The following is a 22462-nucleotide window of genomic DNA, read 5'->3' as shown; positions in this document are numbered from 1 at the left end:
GAGCAGGCACTTGTAAATCCTGCAAGAGTTTAGGCAAACAGGACCCAGGTCTCCAGTATCCTTCCCCTCTCCTCTGCAAAGTGGCTATGAAGTGTTTTCTTGCTGCTTTCAGTCACTTGGTACCAGCTGAAATCACCTCAAAAGCACCAAGGCTGCAGAGACCCAGGTAGGTCTGACAGCACCCACAGAGTTCAGCAGGAGGTTTTACCCTTCCTGAGGGAATGCTGAGGTTAAACTGTTTTCCTTAATTCTTTTATAGGTATTTAAATAGCAAGGGAACTTCTGGTTAATAAACAAGAGCAGGCTGAGGCAGTTTTGTTTTGCTTTCATATCTCAGATAAAGCCAAAATGTCAGCTGGCACTTGGAGGAGGCAGAAAGTGGCTCCTCTCTTTCTGCAAATATATTTTTGCTCCAGTGAAATATGGAAGCTTTATAAACTGCACTCCTCCTAAACCAAACAAGACACTCAGCTCCACAGACGTTCACAAACTGCTTGGCAAGATGCTTGGAGGGTCAATAGAACTGGGGAGGAGTAGGAAATCATTGTGAGGTGAGACTTCCACATGCAGCTTGCAAGCCACAGTAGCCTGACAGGCTCATTTTCAGAGTGACAAGAGCAAGAAGCAACTCCCTTGGGCCCACAAGAAAGCTGGGGAGGGACTTCTGAGGGTGGCAGGGAGTGATAGGACTGGGGGGGGATGGAATAAGAATAGAAGTGGGAAGATCCAGATTGGATGTTAGGAAGAAGTTGTTCCCCAGGAGGGTGGTGAGAGACTGGCACAGGTTGCCCAGGGAGGTGGTGGAAGCCTCCTGCCTGGAGGTGTTTGCAGCCAGGCTGGATGTGGCTGTGAGCAACCTGCTGCAGTGTGAGGTGTCCCTGCCCATGGCAGGGGGGTTGGGACTGGCTGAGCCTTGAGGTCCCTTCCAACCCTGACAGTTCTGTGATTCTGTGATGCTCTTCATGGTGTCAGGAAGGCCATGGGGCACCTCTAAGCTTTGATTAAAATCTGCTGGATGGTGCAAACCTCAGGTGAAGGAGCAATGTCAGCACTAGAGCTCACTGAGCCCTTGGCTTCTCCACTGAGAGCAGCACCTAAGAACAGGAACCTGGAAGATGGGGTTTGGGTGTAAGCCCTTGCAGGGTGTGAACTCTGCCCACTGGTTAACACATGGAGAGGAGAGCAGGGCAATGAGGTAGCAACAGCATCATGTCCTACCCATCCTGGGCTTGCACCACAGTCAGTGACCCCCAAGTGCAAGTCCTCCAAGCTTCTCATGTCCTCTAAAGGATACAAACTCTGATAAGCCTCCACCTCACCTGCTCAAGACAGTGAGCACATCCAGCTGCCAAGCTGCTGGTGCCAGTAGCAGCATTCTGAGCAAAGCCCAGGTTGCTTCATTTCCATAAAGCAACCTGGTGGCCTCAAACCTATTTTCTCACCCACTGAAGGGCAGAAGGAATGCTTGGATCCTGCTTGGATGCCTCGTGCTGAGGATGCCACTCTCTTGAGCAGTGCTTTGCAATATGCCCCTTTGATGATGATGATGATGAAAGCTCTTGCCAGCATCAAAGAGCTCTGGACACTGGGCATGGAGCAGGAACACAGATTTCACTCACAGCTGAATTATTCCAGCTTTCTGCCTTAAACATGGCACAAAAATTGGGATGATCCAATTGAAACTCTCAAAAACCTGTTTTTCTGAAGGCAAACTCTTGCAGGGCAGAAAAGGACTTGAGCTTCAAGAGGCCACAGGCTGAAGAACTGCATGTTTGAGTGGAGCACCAGCCTCTGGAGCAGGGCCAGCTGGAGCCTAACCAGCCCAGGCAAGCAGATGAACAGAAGCCTGTCTGCACAAGTCGAGGCAAACATGTCCTGGGGTTATCTACAGAGTGGTGTACTGACATTGGAAAGGGCCTTGAGCAACCTGCTCAGTTGAAGATGTCCCTGCTCACAACAGGGCTGGTGAACTACATGACCTTTAAAGGTTCTTTCCAACCCCAAACATTCTGTGATTATGACACTGTGTTCCTGAAAACACACCAGAGACTACCAGCTTGTTAGTCCTCCTTATCCTCTTATTACTCCTTCTTATCCTTTCATTATTCCTTCTTGCCCTTCTCATAGTTCTCTAGACAACACCCAGTGTCCTGCAAACCTCTTGCATCACCTCCCAGCTCCAGGCAGGACAAACTCTTGTTTACTTCATCAATGAAACAGCAAAAAAAAAAGAAGGAAGGGGAAGCTGATCTGCAGCATCAACATCTGTCCAGCCATCATCTGTCCAGCCAGCATGCATTCGTCCAGCCAGCATGGGTTTAGGAAGGGCAGGTCCTGCCTCTCCAACCTGATCTCCTTCTATGATCAGGTGACTGCCTGGTGGATGTGGGGCAGGCTGTGGATGTGGTCTGCCTGGACTGCAGCAAGGCCTTTGACACCGTCCCCCACAGCAAACTGCTGCCTAAGCTGTCAGCCCCTGGCTTGGACAGCAGCTCTGAGCTGGGTGAGGAACTGGCTGGAGGCTGAGCCCAGAGAGTGGTGGTGAATGGTGCCACAGCCAGCTGGCAGCCAGGCACCAGTGGTGTGCCCCAGGGATCAGTGCTGGGCCCCATCCTCTTTAACATCTTCATTGATGATCTGGATGAGGGGGTTGAGTCAGTCATCAGCAAGTTTGCAGATGACACCAAGCTGGGAGCAGATGTTGGTCAGTTAGAGGCCAGAAGGGCTCTGCAGAGGGACCTCAACCGACTGGACAGATGGGCAGAGGCCAACAGGATGGCATTCAACAAGTCCAAGTGCCAGGGGCTGCACTTTGGCTACAGCAACCCCAGGCAGAGCTCCAGGCTGGGGGCAGAGTGGCTGAGAGCTGCCAAACAGAGAGGGACCTGGGGGTGCTGATTGACAGCTGCCTGAACATGAGCCAGCAGTGTGCCCAGGTGGCCAAGAAGGCCAAGGGCATCCTGGCCTGCATCAGGAACAGTGTGGCCAGCAGGAGCAGGGAGGTCATTGTGCCCTGTGCTCAGCATTGCTTAGGCCACACCTTGAGTCCTGTGTCCAGTCCTGGGCCCCTCAGTTTAGGAAGGACATTGAGAGACTTGAAGGTGTCCAGAGAAGGGCAACAAAGCTGGGGAGGGGTCTGGAGCACAGCCCTGTGAGGAGAGGCTGAGGGAGCTGGGGTTGCTTAGCCTGGAGAAGAGGAGGCTCAGGGGTGACCTCATTGCTCTCTGCAACTACCTGAAGGGAGATTGTAGCCAGGTGGGGGTTGGTCTCTTCTCTCTAGCAACCAGCACCAGAACAAGAGGACACAGGCTCAAGCTGTGCCAGGGGAAATTTAGGCTGGAGGTGAGGAGAAAGTTCTTCACTGAGAGAGTCATTGGGATGTGCTGCCCAGGGAGGTGGTGGAGTCCCCATCCCTGGAGGTGTTCAGGAGGGGACTGGATGTGGCACTTGGTGCCATGGTCTAGCCATGAGGTCTGTGGTGCCAGGTTGGACTGGATGGTCTTTGAGGTCCCTTCCAACCCTGGTGATACTGTGATCAATGCAAGGACAGCCTCGCTCCTTCAGCCTTTGCCTCGGCGCTGCACATGTCTGCCTGGGAAGTGGCCAGCCAGGCATTAAAAATAAACATGGAATGGTTAAAATATCAGCTCCAAACCAGATGTTGAAATCTGACTGCATTTCTCAAAGCTGGTGTTTACTGCCTTGGCAACCTAAGAATGCTGTTTTGCTTAAAGCACAATTTCAGTAATTCCTCTGCCTTGAATAATGTGAAGGAATCCTGAAATGATTTCCAGACCTCGGTAGCTCCTGGACTTGGGAGGGGAAAGCACCGGCCCTTTTGTCTTCTGGAAACTGGTATGAGTTTGGCTGCTGGCAGGAGGGAAAGGCTTTGGGAGCCTAAGCTCAGCCTCTTAATGGCTCCTAGTCAGGAAACAGCCCCACACCGTTTTACTTGATAGCACACAACTGGCTCTCCTCCCTGAAAAGATGTTGAACAAATTACTCCTCTTTAATCCAGACAAGGTAGATTAGAGCTCAGAGGCTTGACTTGGTCCAGCTGTATCCACCTGCTTGGGAGGCAACCACGCTGTCTCAGACCTCGTTTTTCACCTTTGCTACAAGAAATGGAACATAAGCTGCCCCCAAAACTCTTCGCTGGGGTTTTAAGAGGGCATTTCACGTACTGGGCACCTCCCCAAAGCTTTGATTTTCTGTCTTCTCTTTCTTGTGCTTGCTCACAACCTGGAGATTCTAACTCTGCAGCAGCTCTGGGGGCCAAACAAGGTTTTGGAAGCCTCATCAAAGCCTTGCTGCCCTGTGCAGATTCAGTGCAATATTAAACACCTGAAGGGCTCTCTGGGGAAGTCGATACAGGCACTCAGAGCGGTTTGGAGAGTCACCTCCACAGCACAGTGGCCTGACACCTAAAGGTTGGTTTATAAAGCTGGTGGTGGCACTGTGTTTGTAAATCATAGAACCACAGAATGGCCCTGGTTGGAAGGGACCTCAGAGATCATCTACTCCAACCTCCCTGTTGGTGGAGGGACACCTCTCCACTAGATTCAGCTGCTCATCTGACCTGGCCTTGAACACCTCCAGAAAGGAGGCATCCACAGCCTCCCTGAACCTGTTCCACAGCTTCACCACCCTTGTACTGAAGAACATCTTCCTAAGTTCCAGTCCAACCCTACTCTCCCTCAGCTTCAAACCACTCCCCCTTGTCCTATCTCTAGACACCCTCAGGAGAAGTCCCTCTGCAGCCTTCCTGTAGGGTCCCTTCAGGTATTAGAAGGCATCTCTAAGGTTCCCCCTGGAGTCTTCTCTTCTCCAGGCTAAACAACTCCAGCTCCCTCAGCCCATTCTCATGGCAGAGGTGCTCCAGCCCTTGGCTCATCTTTGTGAAGGAGAGCTGGAAGGTGCAGTGATCACTGCTGTGCCTTGAGCTTGTTTGGGGGTTGGAAAAGGATTATTAATCAGCTGGCCTGTATCACAATTGTTCAATCACAGAAGGCCAGGCCGGAAGGGACCCCAAGGATCATCTGGTCCAACCTTTCCAGGTGATAGTGGAGTTGAAATGAGATGACCCAGAGCCCTCTCAAGCTGAGTCTTACAACTGACCTGTGCTGGAGGCGCTGCCCTGGTACAACCACTGCCTATGAGTTAATTCTTCCTGTTGTCTTTGGGAGTAGCAAAGGGGTTAGCTTTACAAAGTGCACTTCTTAATTTGTGACTGTGAAGCCTTCTCAAACACAAAGGCATTTGGGAAATATGCAGCCATGAACCTGAAGCAAAGAGGTTGCCCAGGGAGGTCGTGGATGCCCCCTCCCTGGAGGTGTCCAAGGCCAGGCTGGATGATGCCAGGAGCACCCTGGGCTAGTGTGAAGTCCCTGCACGTGGCAGGGGGGTTGGCATTGGATGACCTTTAAGGTCTCCCAACCCAACCCATTCTATGAATCTCAGAAACTGCTGCAGTTCCCCTCTGTTTCACCTCTGTTTCCTACCTCCCAACCCTCCTCTCCTTCACCACCATTTCCTACCTTGCGGCTCCCCTCTGTTTCCCCGCTGCAGCGTTTCCTAGGCTGGCGGCGCAGCAAGACAGCAGCCAGCACTTCTGCTTCCAGTGGCAAACAAAAGCAGACACTGCTGCTGCTTGTGTTGGGTGCCTGCAGGAGCAGCTCCACAGCCTTGAGAATGGGGGGGGGGGAAGGAGAAGGAAGGCTTCTAAAGCTCCACACAAGGTCTCTGGGCTGCGAACAATGGTGCCGGCCGTCAGCGCGGGCACGCACAGCCCTCTTTGTGTGCCTTCAAGGTCACGTAAACGCAGGGTGAGGAGGAAAACACTGCCAGGCTCAAAAGCTTCATGGTCATGGGTTTCAATAGCTGCTCCTTTTGAGGGCTGCCACAAAGGGCCTGTGGGACAGGGGCGTCTGGGGGCTGCGATGGACTCCTGCGCCGCACACGTAAAGGCGAGGGGACGCCGGCCGCGCGGAGGCCAGACAAGGGCACAGGCCTCGGGGGCCTGCGGGAAGGGAAGGTGGCAGTGGGCTCTGCAACCTCCAGGCAGCGGCTCCTGGCCCCTGCCCCCAAGAGGAGGGGAGCAGACGTGCTGAGGTAGGCTCTGTGTGGGACACACGAAGGGCTGGTACAGCCCAAAGCCTCCCGGAGAGACACTTCCACTGCACAGGCGAGGCTGGGAGGAGCAGCAGCGCTGTGCACACCTCCTCTTAGCTACCCCATGAAAGATGTGAGCCTGCTGGGGAAGATGAACGTGCAGCCCCTGCTCAGACCATTCATAGAATCATTGGGGTTGGAAGGGAGCTCAAGGCTCAGCCAGTTCCAACCCCCTGCCACGGGCAGGGACACCTCACACTGCAGCAGGTTGCTCATGTGCTGATAGGTGTAGGAAGGATTTGCCAGAGGATCAGACTCAGCAGAGGGCTGCAAACCTGCAGAGCCAGGCAGGGGCTCCTCACCACCTGCCTCTTCCAGGCTGCCTCCAGGGTCCTACAGAGCCCAAGCGTGGGAGTCCCTTGTCCTGCTTCTCCTGTGGGTGCTGTGTCACACACCTGGGACACCAGTGCTTCTCCTGTGGGTGCTGTGTCACACACCTGGGACACCAGTGCTTCTCCTGTGGGTGCTGTGTCACACACCTGGGACACCAGTGCTTCTCCTGTGGGTGCTGTGTCACACACCCATGGTGGCTTCACACCTCCACCTCCTCCCTGCACCCCCCCAGCCACGCGTGGGGTAGGGACCGGGTGAGGACTCTTTGCCTGTGAATGTGTGGGATGGGTCCCACAGGTGCCCCAGTGGTGGAACTGTCATTTCTTTTGTCTCTTGTGAAGATGGAACAGGGGAAACAAAATAGCCCCCTGGCTTTTGTCCTAAATTCAGACCAGCTGCTTACTGGCATTGTCCCTCTGACTCGCTTTTTACAGTTTTAACCCCCACAAAGCACACTCCTGGGGGCCCCCAGGACATTCTCATATGTCAGTGACATGAATATCTCTGCTTCCTCTGGAACAGACCACAAGTTCTGCTGTCTTTCATCTGAGAAGCAAAACCCTACAAAGCTGAGTTTCCTAGAGGGATTTATAGCTGGAGCCTCCTGTGCTGCTGTTAGGACAGCAGAGCTGCCCTGCTGGCTCCCAGACCCGCTCACGCATCTAGGGGCCTGGAAAGGGTGGTGAGACTCTGGAATAGGGTGTGCAAAGAGCTTGTGGATGTTCCCCCCATGGAGGTGTTCAAGGCCTGGTTGGATGAGGCCTTGAGCAGCCTGGTCTGGTTGCAAGGCACTGCTGCTCACAGCAGGCAGGCTGGGGGAGCTGATCTCTGAGGCTCGGGGAGCTGACCCCTGAGGGTGGAGTAGCTGATCTCTGAGGTTGGGGTAGCTGAGGTTGGGGTAGCTCATATCTGAGGTTGGAACAGAAGATCTCTGGGGCTGGGGTAGCTGATGTTTGAGGTTGGAGTAGCTGAGGTTGGGGTAGTTCATATCTGAGGTTGGAGCAGATGATCTCTGAGATTGGGGTAGCTAAGGTTGGGGTAGCTGGTATCTGAGGTTGGAATAGGTGATGTCTGAGGTTGGGGTAGCTGATCTGTGAGGTTAGGGGTAGCTGATCTCTGAGGTTGGAATAGATGATCTCTGAGATTGGGGTAGCTGAGGTTGGGGTAGCTGGTATCTGAGGTTGGAATAGGTGATCTCTGAGGTTGGGGTAGCTGATCTCTGAGGTTGGAATAGATGATCTCTGAGGTTGGGGTACTTGATCTCTGAGGTTGGAACAGATGATCTCTGAGGTTGGGGTAGGTGATATCTGAGGTTGGAATAGATGATCTCTGAGGTTGGGGTAGCTAATCTCTGAGGTTGGGGTAGCTGATCTCTGAGGTTGGGGTAGCTGATCTCTAAGGTCCTTTCCAACCTGAGCCATTCTATGACAACTCTACAAAAGCTCAAAGTGCTTAACTGGAAGGGACACCAAGACCTCTGAGGCTACCTTGCATGCAATTAAACTGTTGTTTTGCTTTCCCTCCTCCTGGCTGACAAACTGTGCACCAGGGAAGGTATGAGAGACTCCAGCCAGTGAGAGGTTGGATGCAGACCACCCCCCACTCTCCCCTGTTCTGTTGGGGTGGGTTTTTTTTGTTGTTGCTGTTACTGAAGCCATCCATCTGCCAAATGTCAGCAGCTGATAAGAAGTGCCCACTTTTAAATCCCCATTTGTAAATAGATGTGGGCTGCCATAATTAATCTCCACCACCCAACCCAATTTGAATTACAAAGTGAAAAGAGAGAAAAAGAAGCCAGTTTTGGACTCAGCCTCCACATGATCCCAAGTGATACTCACTCTATAAATTCCACAGCCCCAGGAACTATTTAAGTGTCTGAAAAATGAAAGGAAATCAGCACAAGATGTCTTTTCAGGAAAGCAAGGCCAGAAGTGGAGCATCAGAGATAAACTAAATAGTCTCTTGAGATAAACATTCTTTGGTGCAGTAATACCTATGGCTCCAGGCCACCACTGGGGCTGGAATGGCTGCTCTGCTCTCAGGGCTTTTATCTGCTCTGCCACTGCCACCTACTTGGAATAAATCCCCTTAACTGATAAGGACATTATGGTGAGGATCCCTGCTTGTCACTTCCATCTAACTGGGTGGTTTACCTGACCCCTGTGGCACTGGATTGCTCTGCTCTCAGACACCGACTCCCCTGCCCGGCTGGGGTCAAGCCTTCGGCACATGGAATCATTCAGGTCGGAGAAGAGCCTTGAGATCAGCATAGAACAGAATCACAGAATCAGCCAGGCTGGAAAAGACCTCAGAGATCATCAAGTCCAACCTATTACCTAACACCTCCTGACAACTAAACCATGGCTCCAAGTGCCACCTCCGAGCCTTGTGTGAACACCTCCAGGGATGGAGACTCCACCACCTCCCTGGGTAGCACATCCCAGTGGCCAGTTTGGGCTGTGGCAATGCTCACCCCAGATTAATTTTGTTTCTGCTGACTTAGAAATACAGAATGCAGGAGGTTGTAGCCAGGTGGGGGTTGGTCTCTTCTATCTAGTAACAAGTGATGTGAGACAGGAAATGGCTTCAAGTTGCATCAGAAGAGATTGGATGTCAGAAGAAACTTCTTGACTGAGAGGTACTGAAAGACTGGCACAGGCTGCCCAGGCAAGTGGGTGAATCCCCATCCCTGGAGGTGTTTGAAGTGGCAGAGATGTGGGGCTGAAGGACATGGGTTAGCAGCAGCCTTGGTAGTTAGATAATGGTTGCTCTCCATGAGCCTAAAGGGTTTTTCCAACCAAAATGATTCAGTGATTCTAAGATGTGTCTCAGCCCCACCACAGCCCATGAGGCTAGGTGCAGAACACAGCATAAAGAATTAACCAGGTTGGAAAAGACCTTGGAGATCATCAAGTCCAAGCTATCACCCAGCACCATCTAATCAACTAAACCATGGCACCAAGTGCCTCATCCAGGCTCTTCTTAAACACCTCCAGTGGTGGTGACTCCACCACCTCCCTGGGCAGCACATCCCAATGGCCAGTCTCTCTGGGAAGAATTGCTTCCTAACACCCAGCCTAAACCTCCCCTGGCACAGCTTGAGACTGTGTCCTCTTGTTCTGTCACAGGTAAATAATATGTTTGGCAGAGGGGTTTGAGTAGCTGAGGTCCCTTCCAACCTAAGCCATTCTGTGATGATACGAAATGGACAGCAGAGACTCCTACCAAGCCAGCTGCAGCAGCAGTCTGGGCAGAAGGACCAGCAACATGAGGAATTGAAAGCATGCTGGGGATCTTCTCAGTGCTAAAGGGTAGGGGGTAAGGTTGAGGGGGGCAAGGTTGATGGGGCCAGGCTCCTTTCAAGGAGGCAGAGATGTGGTGCTAAGGGCCATGGTTTGAACCCAGATTCGGTAGAGTTAAGAGAATGGTTGGACTCAGTGATCTTAAAGGGCTTTGCCGAACAAAAGAGCTCTAGGATCACAGAATCCCAGGGTGGTAGGGGTTTGAAGGGACCTCCAGAGACTGTTGAGTCCAACCCCCCTGCAAAGTAGGACCACACAGGGCAGGTCACACAGGAGCACATCCAGGTGGGTTTTGAAGATCTCCAAAGAAGGAGAGTCCACAACCTCTCTGAGCAGCCTGCTCCAGGGCTCCAGCACCCTCACAATGAAAAAGCTTTTTGTATTCTTGAGAGGGAATCTCCTGTGATTTATTTTTGTCATGGACAGGACAAGGGGCAAGGGGCACAAACTGGAACCCAGGAGGTTCCACCTGAACAGAAGGAGAAACTTTGTTGTGAGGCCTGGAGCAGGCTGCCCAGAGAGGTTGTGGAGTCTCCTTCTCTGGAGAGCTTCCAAGCCCAGCTGGGCATTGTGCTGCTGGGCAAGCTGCTGTGGGTGCCCTGCTTTAGCAAGGGGCTTGGACTGGATGATCTCCAGAGGTCCTTTTCAAGCCCTGCCATGCTGGGATTCCATTGTGCCTCTTGCACCCCAAAATAAACAGCTCTGTTAGGTGTGAAGCTGGCTGTGCCCAGGCTCCACAGCAGCGTGGCACAGCCAGGAGCTCTCCTGCAAGTGGATCTTGTGCAGGAGGAGAAGCCAGCACAGCACAGGCCACACTGCCCAGCTCTGCCTACCTTTCCTGGCTTCATGTTATCACTTCAGGCTTTCAGTGCAACTCATTATTTCCCTGCTAATCTTTCCTTTGTAGAAGCAAGAGAAACAATTTGAGGGGGCCCAGATTTCCTAGGAAAACAAACCTCCTTGGAACTGAGCAGCCCCACAAAGGAGCAATGAAGTCTGCTTTCAAGGAAGCAAACCTGTTGCTGCAAATCACAGGCTGGCAGTGAAGCTCTGCATAAATCCCCCAGATATGTGGCACTGATATCCAGCTGATAAGTCACATTGATCACACACCTTTGACCATCTCACCTGCACTCAGCTCCCCCCAGAGTGAGGAAATGTTAACATTCCCCATCCTTCATCAGCCTCAAACAGCTGCCATTAAAAAAACCCAAGAGGCACACACACACACACAACCCCTTCAAGCCCACAAGAAAGAATTCCACATCTTCCCAGAGATAACCTTATCTTGGCCTTTTGAAATGGGAGGTTGCCCCTAAATTGGCTTGGCACAAAATCCAGGGCTGGGGGCAGGATGCTGAAGCAGGTTTAAGAGCAGATAATTAAAGTTGCCCTATGGGGGAAGGGGGGGAGGCAGAAATGGGAGCAAGCATCTCTGGGAATCACCTTAAGAGCTGCAAAACCTGAGTTGGGTAGGAAAGAGCAGCAAGGCTCTGTGGCTCTTGCTAGTAAAGGGCTCAGGTTTTTAGCTGCAAATACCTGGTTATTTGTTTCTTGTGCAAGAAACTGCTGAGGAATTTAACACTGAGAGAAGCAAATGAGAACTAAAATGAGGAGAAATCAAAACCAGCTCCAACCTGAGATGTTTTGTTACTGTCTTGGCAATTGGAAACTAAGAATCCCAGAACCTCAGCGTGGTGGAGGTTGGAAGGGACCTCTGGAGATCACCCAGTCCAACCCCCTGCTCCAGCAGGGCACCCACAGCAGCTTGCCCAGGAGCACAATGGCCAGGGGGGATTGGAAGCTCTCCAAACAAGGAGGCTCCACAACCTCTCTGGGCAGCCTGCTCCAGGCCTCTAGCATCCCTCAGAACAAAGAAGTCTCTCCTCATCTTCACATCAAACCTCCTGTGTTCTAGTTTGTGCCCCTTGCCCCTTGTCCTGTTCCTGGGCACCACTGACTGGCCCCATCCTCTGAGCATTGCTCAGCTCCCCTCTGGGGCTTCTCTTCTGCAGGCTCAGCAGCCCCAGGGCTCTCAGCCTTTCCTCCTCAGGGCTGCTCCAGGCTCCTCAGCATCATTGTAGCCTCCACTGGACTCTCTCCAGTAGTTCCCTGTCTCCCTGAACTGGGGAGCCCAGAACTGAACCCAGTCTTCCAGATGTGGCCTCACTAGGGCAGAGCAGAGGTGGAGGAGAACCTCCCTCCACCTTCTGGCCACACTCTTTTTAATGCACCACAGGAGACCATTTGCCTTCTGGGCCAATGCTGTCATCCCCAGCCCCCTCAAACGACCAAGGCCACCTCCCAGCAGCGCATGAGAACCACAGCAGGGCTGCCCCTGAACTCCTGGCAGCGCAGGGGGCTGTCTGAAGGTGCCCCACAACATGGTGTTACTCTGGGCTACCCCCCTCCTGCCAGTAATGAAAGGTCTGCACTTAAAGACTGTTTTCCCTGCACCCAGCAGCAGGTCCAACAACGTGGCTGCTGTGAGAAGATTACAAGGCAAGAAAATCCACAGGAAAATGTAAACTCCAAAAGCCAGCAGTTAAGTGGTGAGAACCTTCCTTCTCATTAGCTTTCCAGCTCCCTTCCCTCACATTCCTCTTTGTTATGGAGTGGAATGATCGTTTTGTGTGTGTGTGTGTGTGTTTAAACGAGGTGTAAATGCATTTTCACACCTCTCCTGAAAACTAGGCAAAGTCTCCAAGCTAATTACACATTATTAATGAGTTCAACAACTGTGGGCAGGCTGCTCAGAGAGGGGACACAGCTCTGCCTGCTGGGGAGGGACACACAGGGCTGGGAGTCTGTGAGGGTCTGGTGCTGCCAGGTGCTGAACTCTCCTTTGCAGCAGCAGAAAGGCTAACAGTGAACGTTCACAGATTCACAGAATGGTTTGAGGTGGAAGGGATCTTAAAGATCATCCAGGTGCAACCCTCCCTGCCATGGGCAGGGACACCTCCCACCAGCCCAGGCTGCTCAAGGCCTCATCCAACCTGGCCTTGAACACCTCCAGGGAGGAGGCATCCACAACCCCCCCTGGGCAACCTGTGCCAGAGTCTCACCACCCTCACTGGAAAGAATTTCTTCCTCATTTCCAGTCTAAATTTGCCCTCCTCCAGCTTCAATCCATTCCTTCTCATCCTATCACTACAAGCCCTTATAATAAAGTGCCTCTCCAGCCTTCTTTTAGGCCCTCTTCAGGTACTGGAAAGCTGCTCTAAGGTCTCCCCAGGACCTTCTCTCCAGGCTGAAGAGCCTTTTGTTTCTGGGGCTCCTTTTTTTCTGGAGCCCTGCAGCAGGCTGCTCAGAGAGGTTGTGGAGTCTCCTTCTCCTTCTCTCCAAAGCCACCTGGTCATTGTGCTCCTGGGCAAGCTGCTGTGGCTGCCACTGCTTTAGCAGGGGGGTTGGACTGGATGATCTCCAGAGGTCCCTTCCACCCCCACCATGCTGGGTTTCTGTGATACTGTGTATTAAAGTCCATGAAAATCACTGCCAGATCACTTTAAAGGGTTGGGCTGCAGCACTTCAGCTACCATTTTAAAGCCAGGGGTGAAAATTTGCCCTGTGAGAGCCTCTACAAGCAAAAGCTTTTGGTGAGAATCACAGACTCACACAGCTTGCATTAGCTTGGAAGGGACCCTCAAAGGCCATTCTGTCCAACCCCTCTGCAGTCAGCAGGGACACCTCCAACTACAGCACAGCCACATCGACTTTGAGCTTGAATGTCTCCAGGCAGCCTGTATTTTACGACTACCACTGGGCAGAAGTTCTCCCTTAGGTCCAAGAGAGATGAGGAGAGATGGAGCTCTTGACTCCTGCTCCTCCAGGCTGGACATTGCAGGTGAAGTATGATAGCCACCCTTTAGCTTCAGTGCTGCAAAGAGATGCCACAGGAGCGATGGAGCTCTTGACTGCTGCTCCTCCAGGCTGGACATTGCAGGTGAAGCACGAGAGCCACCCTTTAGCTTCAGTGCTGCAAAGAGATGCCACAGGAGAGATGGAGCTCTTGACTGCTGCTCCTCCAGGCTGGACATTGCAGGTGAAGCATGAGAGCCACCCTTTAGCTTCAGTGCTGCAAAGAGATGCCAAAGGAGAGATGGAGCTCTTGACTGCTGCTCCTCCAGGCTGGACATTGCAGGTGAAGCACGAGAATCACCCTGTAGCATCAGTGCTGCAAAGAGATGCCAAAGCCAAAGCAGAAATCCCTAACCAACATAAGATCCAAGGCCTAGGCAACCACAGGCAGAAGGACAGAGCACTTAAAAATATATCTTTTGTGGTTTTACTGCATTCTCTTTGGGAGCAGAGAGCTTCCAACACTGTCTGTTATGCACTCCTTAACCCAAGGAAGCTTACATACACTTACAGACCATTTCTAGGGCTAAATATATATATATATATATATATAAACCCTTTCAGAGGAGGAAATGTTTGCCTAGAAATAGTACACACAGCTGAAAACAACCCAGCAAACCTTTCATCCTAGCTCTGGACTAGATCCATATCAGAGTGTGTGTACACAAAAGCCAAGTCTGAGTGACTTTTATAGGAAGCCTGCAGCACAAATGAGGAATGGATTTCCCAGATTCTGATCATTGCTGGTTGAAAGCCTTGCTTGCTGAAAGCATTATTCAAGCCCCACTGTGGGATGAGTTGTGTGCTAAAGCAATTCTTAACAGACCTGTTAATTGAACTTCATTAGTTTCTGCAGAATATAACTCTGTGGAGCCACTTTGATTCTTGGAGTTTCTAGCTGGCAGGAGAAACAAGCCCTAATTGTGTCAGGGTTTAGCTGCTGAAGAGATCAGTGTTTTATGAGGGATGTAAAAATGGTTCACAGTTACTAAAATAGAAGTCTTTGCTTGCTTTTTCAAGGGGGGTGGGGGGGTGGGGGAAAAGGAACATTGAAAACCTTCAGAGAGTTTAGAAGTTGGCAATTAAGAAACACACCAATAAATGAATCTCTTCCTAGAATATCTTCTGGCTTGTGGACAGAGTGTAAAGGAACAGATCTGGCAGTTTTCCAGCTGAAATTTTTCTGACTTGTAAGCTGGATCTTCCTGAGCATGGTTTTAATCCTGACATTACAGAACATTTCCTTCCCCCATGGAGCCCAAAGACAGGTTTCCAGCTAGATTTGTTCCTTTCTTTAAGCACGTGGCCTTTAATCAGCTGATGTTTGCCCCTGGAATGCCTTTGTAAGGAGGAGGACACCATCACAGCTACTCATTCATCCCTCACTCTGGCACTGGGTGACAACCTGGATATGAGTTGGCACTTAGCACTCTCAGCCCAGCCTCAGCCTGTCCTGGGCTGATCCCCAGCAGTGTGGGCAGTAGGGGCAGGGAGGGGATTCTGCCCCTCTGCTCTGCTGAGATCCCCCTGCAGTGCTGGGGCAGCTCTGGAGCCCTCAGCACAGCACTGACAGGGACCTGGTGGAGCAGGGCCAGAGGAGGCCACAGCAATGCTGGCAGGGCTGGAAGCCCTCTGCTGTAAGGCCAGGCTGAGACAGTTGGGCTTGGGCAGATGGAGAAGAGAAGGCTTCAGGGGAGACCTTCTGGTGGCCTTGCAGTGCTTCAAGGACAGATCAGAAAGCTGGGGACAGAGTTTTGAGCAGGGCCTGTTGGGACAGGACAAGGGGGGATGGTTTGACACTACAAGAGGGTGATTCAGCCTGGAGAGGTGGAAGAAATGTTTGACCCTGAGGGTGGTGAGAGCCTGGCCCATGTTGCCCAGAGGTGGTAGATGCCCCATGGCTGGAGCCATTGCAGGTGAAGTTGTTTGGGGCAGTGATCAACCTGCTCCAGCTGCAGATGTCCCTGCTGGCTGCAGGGGGTTGGTCTGGATGAGCTTTAAAGGTCCTTTCCAACCAAACCATGATTCCATGACTGCACACAGCAGAACAGGTCTGCTTTCAAAGCAGCATGAAGTCAGCAGACCCCCAAGAACAAGCTCTGCTGCCTCCTGCTACCTTGAGAGCAGGGCTGACAACCTCCTGCCCAGCCAGGAGAGTTCTGTACTCACCAGCATCCAGGCTGCCAGTAGCCGCCGTCCAGCCCATGACAGGGGGAATGGCCCCGACCACAGCCCCCACCCAGGTGTTGGCAATGCTCATCCTCTTCAGGGGGGTGTAGCAGCAGGTGTAGAGGAAAATGTTGAAGGCTCCCAGGGCCCCTGTCAGGGGGTTCACTGCCAGCGTCAGCAGGGTGACTCCTGGGACTCCGCAGGAGGCTGCAAAGCAGACGGCGAGCAGGGGGCTGTGGGAGAGAGGGGGACACACTCAGCAAGAGGCTGCCCAAAGGAATCACTGCTGTCCCCCTCCTTTAGCCTCCTCTCAGATGCTGAAGCTGGGTCTTGGTGAGGGTTTGTTTTTCCACTCTGCCAGCCCAAATTTTCCCACTGGCTCCCCCATGCTAAGAAAAGCCTTTCTGGAGCTGATTGCAGACATCCAAGGGATCCTTGGGCTGCAAAGCAGCAGGGTTAGAGGCAAACCAGAAACTAGGAAGCATTTCTGTGAAGCAAAAGGGAGTGAAAATTCAACCAGCTGGAAATGACATCAACAGCAATCAAGTATTTGTGTGATTTTACTGAAAAGCAAACCACAAAAGGGTTGAAGTTTCTCCACTGCTTTTCAGTGCCAAGCAGGGGGAGCACACCAAAGTGATTCTGGCAACAGAATCAAAATGAGCACTCTGTTATCTCCTAAGTATGACTGGAATTGACTGAAGGTATTTTAGGTTTGGCTGGAAGCAAGAGAGAGCAAAGAATGCAAATGACTTCTGTTGATTTCTGCTGGACATCAACTAAAGAGCTCAGGGAGGGCTGGAAATTGCTCTTTGGATCTGTAAGGCTGGAGCTGTGTAAACCTCTGCTAAGAAGCTGCACAATCAGCCCCCAAAGCCAATGAACAAGGAGGTTTTGCCTGGCTACCAAAGGCACACGTCACAGACAGCACCGTGGTGCAACCCTAAGGGAGCTCTGATCCCTTGCACCGGATCGACATGGAGCGAGGCCAGAGGAGGCCACAAGGATGAGCCAAGGGCTGGAGCACCTCTGCTATGAGGATAGGCTGAGGGAGCTGGGGGTTGTTCAGCCTGGAGAAGACTCTGGTGAGACCTTGTAGCAGCCTTCCAAGACCTGAAGGGATCCTCCAGGAAGGCTGCAGAGGGACGTTTTGTAAGGGTGTCCAGAGACAGGCCAAGGGGCAATGGGTTGCAGCTGAGGGAGAGCAGGGCTGGGCTGGATCTGAGGAAGAAGTTCCTCAGTAGGAGGGTGGTGAGACTCTGGAACAGGTTGCCAGGGAGGTTGTGGAGGTGCTCAAGGCCAAGGTGGATGAGGCCTTGGGCAACCAAGTCTAGCTGAGAGGCATCCCTGCCCATGGTGGGGAGGTTGGAGTAGATGATCTCTGAGGTGCCTTCCAACCTGAGCCACTCTGTGAACATGTCTGCTTCTGCTGGAGATGGTTCACACGTCCTGTTTGAAGGTGTTTGCTGTAATGGGAAGAGAGGACTTAATACTACTAAGAAATGAAGTGCTGTGGGGGACCTCTGGAAGGGAGGAGAAGCCATTAATTGAGGTGCAATTAATAAGCCACCTGGCTAAATCCACACTTCAGCCCTCCATGTAGGAGCAGAACCTAGGTGTGCCTGCAGCAAAGGTCTCTGTGTGAAGCTGAGCTTTACAGGTTTTGCCTAATTGGAAACTGTGCAGCCTTTGTGCTCCACAATCTCTCTGCCCTCTGGCCAGATCCTTACCCCTGAAATGTGTTGCAAGCTCTGCTCCAACCTCATAAGAAAACAAAACTGCTGGTGGGGATGAATTTGATGGCAAAAAAAGAAGAATATCTTACCAATCCAAACTCTGATTGCTAAGAGCTTTGCTGGAGACCCTAAAGGACTGGAAAGAACTGAAATGAGCCAATCCCCCACTAAGGCAGGAACTACTGCAGAGAGCCCAACAAAGGGTCATGAGGGTGATTCCCTAGGAGACTGAGGAAGATCTCTTTGTGAGGAGAGGTTGAAGGACTTGGAGCTCTTCAGACTGGAGAAGAGCAGCCCCAGAGGAGAGCTGAGCAATGCTCAGCAAGAGCTAAAGGACCAGTGGGGGGCAAGAGGATGGGGCCAGACTCTGCTCAGTGGTGCCCTGGACAAGGGGCACAAACTGGAACCCAGGGGGTTCCATCTGAACAGGAAGAGAAACTTCTTTGTTGTGAGGGTGCTGGAGGCCTGGAGCAGGCTGCACAGAGAGGTTGTGGAGTCTGCTTCTGTGGAGAGCTTCCAACCCCAGCTGGGCACTGTGCTCCTGGTCAAGCTGCTGTGGGTGCCCTGCTCTGCCAGGGGGGTTGGAGTAGATCATCTCCAGAGGTTCCTTCCAATCCATAGCATTCTATGATGCTCTGACTCTGAAGGTCTGCCTTCAGTCTCAATTAAACTGACTAAGTTGTTTTTCTCCAGCTTTTCTAAGCCATCAGCAGATCTGAGGGTGGGGAGCATGCACACAGCACATTTACACTCTGGCATCATCAGCCTTGGTGTTGCTAACACATCAGGAATGGAGGCAGGGCAGATCATGGCCATCCACTGACAAGGAGATGTATCAAATCCGAGCCTGTAATGCACCTCAGTGCCCACTGCCTGCCCACAGCACCATCACTGCCAGCAGGGGTGGGCTCCAGGCTGTCTCTGTGTCTCTATTCCATGGCATGGTTCTTCTCTCCATCCCAGCTGGGTTAGTTTCTTTCCCACCCCATCAGCAGAGGAGAGCCTCTGGCATTCATATGGTGGTAGAATAGAATAGAATAGAATAGAATAGAATAGAATAGAATAGAATAGAATAGAATAGAATAGAATAGAATAGGAATTAACCAGGTTGGAAGAGACCTTCAAGATCATCAAGTCCAACCTATCACCCAACATTATCTAATCAACTAAACCATGGCACCAAGTGCCTCATCCAGGCTCTTTTTGAACACCTCCAGGGATGGTGACTCCACCACCTCCCTGGGCAGCACATCCCAATGGCCAATCTCTCCTTCTGGGAAGAATTTCTTTCTAACATCCAGCCTGAACCTCCCCTGGTGCAGCTTGAGACTGTGTCCTCTTGTTCTGGTGCTGCTTGCCTGGGACAAGAGACCAACCCCCACCTGGCTACAACCTCCCTTCAGGGAGTTGTAGAGAGCAAGAAGGTCTCCCCTGAGCCTCCTCTTCTGCAGGCTAAGCAACCCCAGCTCCCTCAGCCTCTCCTCACAGGGCTGTGCTCCAGACCCCTCCCCAGCCTTGCTGCCCTTCTCTGGACACCTTCAAGTGTCTAAATGTCCTTCTTAAACTGAGGAGCCCAGAACTGGACACAGGACTCAAGGTGTGGCCTAACCAGTGCTGAGCACAGGGCAGAATGACTTCCCTGCTCCTACTGGCCACATTATTCCTGACCCAGGCCAGGATGCCATTGGCCTTCCTGGCCACCTGGGCACACTGCTGGCTCATGTTCAGACTGTATGACAGGAGAAGGGTGAAGTTTTGTGGCTGTTCTGTTGGTGGTGGATGAAAACACAGGGCTGTTTCTGTGTGATGTGAACTGTTCTTTGTGAGCACTTGAACTGTGTTGCCTTTAGACCTCCTGAAAGCATCCAATCCTCTACTTCTCTCCAGTGTTGCCTTAACAATCAAGGAACTGTAAATTTCTTCTAGAGCAGTAATTAAGTGGCTTACAAGTGCCTGCTCCTAAAACCCCAGCTGAGAGCAGAAGCTCCAGCTGATGATTCAGCTTTGTTATTTCTGCCCCTTAACACACGATTTGGCATGGCAATGACACTGCCATCAGGAAGGAGACCTGAGGCAGAGGGGGATCCAACTCACTCCCAGGTAAGTATGGCATGGTTATAAGGTGTAGGAGAAGTTTAGTCAGCTCCTCATTGCTTTCTTGGTGACACTTGAGGCAGAGGGGAGTCCAACTCACTCCCATGTCATGGTTATAAGGTCTAGGAGAAGTTTAATCAGCTCCTTATTAGGAAAGAGAATATCTGAGGAAACCATGGAGAGATTTCAGCTACTGGTGCAGTTCTTTCTGCTTCACTGACTCCCAGGATTTGAAGCAGAAAGGCCTGTCTCTAGGTTTAAATCACAGCAGTTTAAAGGGTCTTCTGGTTTCTGCTAGTTTATGGCCTTCGAGGGACCACGGCAGAACCCAGGCATGTGCTGCGAGGCTCACTGATCCGACACAGGCTCCTTTGCCAGGCTCTGTGTATCTCACCAGGGGAGGACTGAAGCTCAAGGACCCTATTCTGGAACAGGAGGAAGGCTGCGTTGTCACTGGATTTGCCCCATCACCTAATGTCCACACAACTCCTCCCACTACAGCCTTGTGCCACCATGCAGCGTGCACCGCAGAACGCCAGGCTGGAAGGCTCCTCCAGAGATCATCCAGTCCAACCCCCTGCCAAAGCAGCATCACCCAGGGCAGGACACACAGCAATGCATCCAGGCAGGTTTTGAATGTCTCCAGAAGAAATTTCTACACAGAGAGAGTGATTGCCCATTGCAATGTGCTGCCCAGGGAGGTGGTGGAGTCACCATCACTGGAGGTGCTTAGGAGGAGACTTGATAGGGTGCTTGGTACCATGGTTTGGTTGATTAGGTGGTGTTGGGTGATAGGTTGGACTTGATGATCTTGAAGGTCTTTTCCAATCTCTTCTCTCTTCTCCTCCTCTTCTCTTCTCCTCTTCTCTTCTCTTCTCTTCTCTTCTCTTCTCTTCTCTTCTCTTCTCTTCTCTTCTCTTCTCTTCTCTTCTCTTCTCTTCTCTTCTCTTCTCTTCTCTTCTCTTCTCTTCTCTTCTCTTCTCTTCCCTTCTCTTCCCTTCTCTTCCCTTCTCTTCCCTTCTCTTCCCTTCTCTTCCCTTCTCTTCCCTTCTCTTCTCTCTTCTCTTCTCAGAAGGAGAGTTCCAAATCCTCTCTGGGCAGCCTGCTCCAGTGCTCTGTCACCCTCACTCTAAAGAAGTTTCTCCTCAGGCTGAGAGGAGCATCAGTCTCGGGTAAGGCAGTGCCAGGGCATTCTCACATGTTCTTCAGAAGTGGCTGTGGGGTTTCTGCTTGGTTTCCTTCCCCCTTCAACCATCCCAAGCAGTAAGTGCAGGCTGATGACAGACACTGGAGCATGAGCCTCATTTCACTTGGGCGTTCACTTATGCTAAGGGAATAGCTCCCATGGGAAAGACAAATGGGGGGAGGGGGGGAAGGGCAATCTTCCATTGGAAAATTGGCCAAGGAGCTAGCTCAGAAAGCAAACACATTGAGTAAGAAACCAGGTTTTATGATGGATTCTTGGGAGGAGCTGGTTTCAGTTATTTGGGTGATTAAAATCAGACTTTGGAAAAATACTGCAAGTGCCAAATGAGCTCTCTTCAAATTTCAGCTCTAAACCAAGCAGCATGTCACCAGGCAGGACACCTCCTCCAGAAACCCCAAACCTTGCAGCTCTGCCTCGCTCTTCAGCTCTCCTTCACTGGCAGCGCACGTGCCAAAGCCTGCCTAATAACGCTGCTAAAAGACATTCACACTCAGCTAAATGCTTTGGAGACAGCTTCAGCTTGAAGAGTGAATAATCAAACCTCTCCTGATCCAAAGAAAATCTGCTGACATTTCTCTCCCATAGAGTTCACTCGAGAAGTTCCCTCCCCAGACACACCCCACCGAGAGCATCCAAGAGGAGGAGGAAGAGCACGAGGAGGAAAAGAGACCCAGGTTTCTTCTCACTGAACTGAAAGCTCTTGCTGACACAGAGGTGTCTGGAGAGATGCTGTCAGTCAGGCTGGGGAGGACTGCTGAGGGACAGCCCAGAGCTGCTGGGGAGAGGACAGGGACCAGACTAGACACTGGAATCGTCTCCCAGGGGGAGTGGTGGATTCCCCTACACTGCACAGTTTTAAGACTCAGCTTGCCAGGGGGCTGGACCAGCTCAGTTCAAGTCTACCATCACCTAGAAAGGTTGGACCAGATGGCCCTTGGAATGCTTTTCAACCTGGCATTCAGTGGCTCTGTGTGAGCAGGCAGGAGGGATCCCATGAGAGTGACAGTCAGGCATCACCTGCACACACAACCATGAGGCATCTAGAGGAACACTCACTCATCAGATCGTTGATGAAGGCTCTGGATGGAGCAGCAACCTGTTCTACTTCGTGTGCAATAGCATCATGTCTGAATCTAGGTGTCCAGAGAAGGGCAACAGAGCTGGGGAAGGGTCTGGAGAAGAGGGCTGGTGAGGAGCAGCTGAGGGAGCTGGGGGTCTTTAAGCTGCAGAAAAGGAGGCTGAGGGGAAACCTCATTGCTCTCTACAGCTCCCTCAAAGGAGGCTGGAGTGACATGAGGGTTGGTCTCTTCTGCCTAGTATCAGGTGATAGGATGAGAAGAAATGGCCTGGAATCGTGCCAGGGAAGGGTTAGGTTGGAGATTAGGTAAATTTTCTTTGCTGCAAGAGTGGTCAGGGATTGGCAGAGGCTGCCCAGGGAGGTGGTGGAGTCCCCAGCCCTGGAGGTGTTCATGAAATGTGTGGCCATGGCACTTGGGGACAGGGTTTAATGGCCACGGTGGTGTTGGGTTGAAGGTTGCACTTGATGATCCCAGAGGTCTTTTCCAACCAAAACAGTTCTCTGATTCTATGAA

General features: G+C 51.8%; 1 protein-coding gene across 1 annotated transcript in view; it reads right to left on the bottom strand.

Annotated features, from left to right (window-relative positions):
- The window catches only part of LOC104302044 (protoheme IX farnesyltransferase, mitochondrial), a 156448-nt gene that overhangs the window by 5678 nt on the left and 128308 nt on the right, over nucleotides 1–22462 (bottom strand). The window contains exon 6 of the mRNA XM_054170523.1: nucleotides 15834–16066. Within this exon, the coding sequence (XP_054026498.1) occupies nucleotides 15834–16066 (233 nt within the window). The remainder of the gene's footprint in view (nucleotides 1–15833; nucleotides 16067–22462) is intronic.

The sequence above is a fragment of the Dryobates pubescens genome, chromosome 20 (assembly GCF_014839835.1).
Source record: "Dryobates pubescens isolate bDryPub1 chromosome 20, bDryPub1.pri, whole genome shotgun sequence".
NCBI classification, from domain to species: Eukaryota; Metazoa; Chordata; class Aves; order Piciformes; family Picidae; genus Dryobates; species Dryobates pubescens.
The sequence above is the reverse complement of the archived record's forward strand: the minus strand, read 5'-3'. Positions and strand labels throughout refer to the sequence as shown.